At 45.8% G+C, this 4,150-nt stretch overlaps 1 protein-coding gene across 1 annotated transcript in view; it reads left to right on the forward strand.

The window, feature by feature from the left end:
- The first annotated feature begins 660 nt into the window (after window positions 1-660).
- The window catches only part of dlk2 (delta-like 2 homolog (Drosophila)), a 12,136-nt gene continuing 8,646 nt past the window's right edge, over window positions 661-4,150 (forward strand). Inside the window, exon 1 of the mRNA XM_031578560.2 lies at window positions 661-813. Within this exon, the coding sequence (XP_031434420.1) occupies window positions 723-813 (91 nt within the window). The 5' untranslated portion in view covers window positions 661-722. The remainder of the gene's footprint in view (window positions 814-4,150) is intronic.

Here is a 4,150-nt window from a genome sequence, read left to right on the forward strand (position 1 = left end):
ACACACACAGAGATTTCTTGTTCCTGTATGTGACCAGAGACTGTAGTTGTTTGGACCCTCCTATCAGATGTAAGGCAATGCGTGGAGTGATGGTGTGGAAGGTGTCTGTGTGAAGGTCTGTGTGTGTGACAGGAGTGGTGGTGTGGAAGGTGTCTGTGTGTGTGACAGGAGTGATGGTGTGGAAGGTGTCTGTGTGTGACAGGAGTGATGGTGTGGAAGGTGTCTGTGTGTGACAGGAGTGATGGTGTGGAAGGTGTCTGTGTGAAGGTGTCTTTGTGTGAGACAGAAGTGATGGTGTGGAAGATGTCTGTGTGTGACAGGACTGATGGTGTGAAAGGTGTGTAATGGTCTGTGAGGGTCAAAGGGACAAGAAATAGAAGACAGATTCTCTGAAGTGCTGACAAAACTCTCCCCTCCTCTCCTCTCTCTCTTCTCCTCACCTGTCACCTCCCATCTCCTGCTTTCTCCCTTGTGCTCCCCTCCCCTCCCCTCCCCTCCTCACCTCTCCTCACCTCTCCTCTCTCCCTTATACTCTGCTTCTTCCCTTCCCCTCTGTTCTCCTCTCCTGTTCTCTCTCCCTTATTTTCCCTCCCTCATTCTCTCTCCCTTATTCTCACTGTCATCCTCTCCTGTCATCCACTCCTCTCCTCTCTTCTCTCCTCCTCTCCTCCTCTCTTCTTCTCTCCTCTCCTCTCCTCAGGTCTGGGGGTGTGACTGGTAGAATGTGTCTGTCAGAACAGTTCTCTCTCGCCTTCCTGCTCCTCTACGGAGGCTGCTGCCTGCTAATCAACCCTCTGGGATCAAAAGCTCAAGGTAAGATCACATACACACACACACACACACACACACACACACTGATACGGGCATCAGTGTGCAGCATGGCATATAAATGGCCACCACATCACGGGCTAGAGGTTATCTCTACTTGCCACTGATCCATCTAAAGCAGGCAAGGATGAGCGTGTATGTGTGTGTGTGTGTGTGTGTGTGTGTGTGTGTGTGTGTGTGTGTGTACATGCCTGCTCTGGTCGGTCAGAGAGTATCGCTTTCTTTCTCCTGACCACAAGAATAGAACGAGAGTAAACTATGGAGGTAAACCCTAATGTAGCAGATTTCTCTATCTCTTTCTTTCTCTCTTCCCCCTCTTTCTGTCTTTCTCCTCTGTCTATATCTTATCCCCCCCACAGTCCCTGGGGTCCCTGATTCCTCCCTGGTGAACTCAGCTGTTAAATTCCTGTCTGTTCAAACAGTCTGATTAATCTCTCATTGGCCTCAAGGGGTCAGCAAGGGGGAAAGAGCAACAGGTTGTCAACGTGTGTGTGTGTTTGGAAATTGTGTGTACGTGTGTGTGTGTGTGTGTGTGTGTGTGTTTGTCTGTGTGTCTGTTGGAGACTTTGTGTGTGTTTGTTTGTGTTTGTTTTAGGGACTGTATGGAGTGTGTGGTTTCCTGCATATGTGTGTGTATGTTTTATTTGCGTGTGTGTTTGTGTTGGGGTGTTGTATAGAGTGTGTGTGTGTGTGTGTGGGAGTCGGGTGTGTGTCTCAGAGGACACGTGTTGCGCGTGTGTTTGTCAGAAGAGTGTGTGATGCGCGTGCATCAGGCGCTGCAGGTCACAGGTCAAGCTACTAAGAAAACTCAGACACGGGCAGGTGGTGTGTGTGTCTGTCTGTGTGTGTGTGTGTGTGTGAGAGAGAGAGAGAGAGAGAGGGATAGACTGTAGATAGTGCGTAGTGTGTGTGTCTGTATCTCCGGGGGGCCACATAGGGGATATGTGTGTGTGTGTGTGTGTGTGTGTGTGTGTGTGTGTGTGTGTGTGTGTGTGTGTGTGTGTCTGTGACTGTGTTCCCGTCAAGGTGGCGCTGACCCCTGCTGAGGTTCTGGGCATGTGTGTGTGGTAGTGTGTGTGTCTTGAAGGAGGCCTCGGAAGAGGGGCTAAGCCAGAAGATCTGTGTATGTGTCTGTAAGTGTGTTTATATGAATGTGTGTGTGTGTGTGAGTGTGTGTGTGTGTGCATGTGTGTGCGTGTTGGTGTGTGTGCGTGTGTGTGTGTGTGTGTGTGTGTGTGTGTGAGAGAGAGAGAGGCCCTAGGGGACAGGAGGGGGGGTGTAAGCTGGATCCTCACTTGGCCGTCCTGCCTAAATATTTTTCTTGTCGCAAGGGCAGCTGTGTGGATCTGGAGGATTGAATGCTTGTGTGTGTGTTTGTGTGTTTGTGTGTGTGTGTGTGTGTGTGTGTTTGAGCTCATTCGTTTCAGAGAGATCTGCTTACAACGTTCTCAGCTCCTACTACTGCGTGCCCACACACACAAGCATACACACACACGCACACACACACACACACACACACACACACACACACACACACACACACACACACACACACACACACACACACACACACACACACACACACACACACACACACACACACACACTCACACACACACTCTCCTGGGCACATGGGTTGCAGGCTCGTAGCTCTTCTACAGAAGGAAACTCTAACCTGTATGTTAGGCTGGCACCAAGCAGCTAGGGACCACAGGGGTGTTAGGTAAGGTGGGGGCACAGGGGTGTTAGGTAAGGGGGGGGGGGGGGGGGGGGGGGGGGGGGGGGGGCACAGGTAATGTTTCATGGCAGGAATAAATTTAGATCCTCCAGGTTTCCACTCTCCTTAACTCCCTCATTCACTCACTCTTTCTTTCTCCATATGTCTCTCTTGCGCTTTCTTCTATTTTTATTCATTCATTCATTCATTCACTCACTCTTTCTTTCTCTCTCCATATGTCTCTCTTGCTCTCTCTTCTATTTTCAGTCATTCATTCGTTCATTCATTCACTCTTTCTCTCTTTCTCCATATGTCGCTCTTGACCTCTCTTATATTTTCAGTCATTCATTCGTTCATTCATTCACTCTTTCTCTCTTTCTCCATATGTCGCTCTTGACCTCTCTTATATTTTCATTCATTCATTCATTCATTCATTCATTCATTCATTCATTTATTAATTTACTCTTTCTCCATATGTTGCTCTCACTCTCTCTTATATTCTCGCTCTCTCTCTATTTCCCCTGTCTCTGTTCTAATGCTCAGTCTTTTTGTCCTGTCTTCTCCCGTCTCTCTGGCCTTTGTCCTCAGCACGCCGACACTTCTTTACAGTTTTTTCCAATCATTTTCACACTGGTTTCAATACCATGTACATTCTATATTTTTTGCTGAAAATGTATTCAGTTTTCTGCCTTGTTTTGTTTGTTTGCACCCTTGTTACCAACTATACTATACAACTATACAAAAGTGGTGCAGTACAGCATTTGCGTTGAAATGTGCATGTATGAAGGAAAAATATAGATGCAGTTGTCGCTGAAGACATTTTCCCTCTATTACGGCTGTATATGTAAGTCATGGGCTATCAATGAGACAAAGTGAGCCAAAAATGCAACTACAACAAACTTTTATCCAAAGTGACTTACTATAGCATCTTGCATTGCTCAGGATTTGAACCCAAAGCTATTTGTTCCTCAACAACACTAACTACTGATCACGCATGGTCAATATGCCAAACTCAGAAGTGGTATCTACAGTATGGTGACAGGCAAACCAACAGATCAAAAAAATTGTTCTTGGTGGCATTACAACAGCTTGCCTTAAAAAATATTTGACGGAATATGGGGAAATTTAGGGGTGGATAAGATATCCAAAAGATTTTTTCTAAAGTTTTCATGCAAGGGAGAATGTTGCGATACGGTAAATGTGAAGTTCATTAAAATTTCACCACGGATCAGCATTAGAGTTGCAGGACACCTCTAGTGGTAGTCTCATGTGTTGTTGTTTCACTTACTGTACTGTGAAGGGAAAGTGTCTGCAGACTTTACTGTACTATAATGTAGTATACCAGAGACAGTTTAGCATGGAGCTGTCTTGAGGCACATAGCTGAATTTCATAATTACTGTAATTGATTTGTATTTCAATATGTATGAGGTGCCATACGTTTTTCTTTTCTTTTGGAATGCAACACTAACCTGTGCAAAAACAGAGGATACAGCAATAATAATAATAATAATATATGCATTTTGCAATACCTCAAGTTGTCTGGGTTTTTTAGTTCATTGTACATGTCAGTGATGAGGTAGTTTAATGGGAGAGAGCATTTGCTA

This window comes from Clupea harengus, chromosome 13 (genome assembly GCF_900700415.2).
Source record: "Clupea harengus chromosome 13, Ch_v2.0.2, whole genome shotgun sequence".
Classification (NCBI taxonomy): domain Eukaryota; kingdom Metazoa; phylum Chordata; class Actinopteri; order Clupeiformes; family Clupeidae; genus Clupea; species Clupea harengus.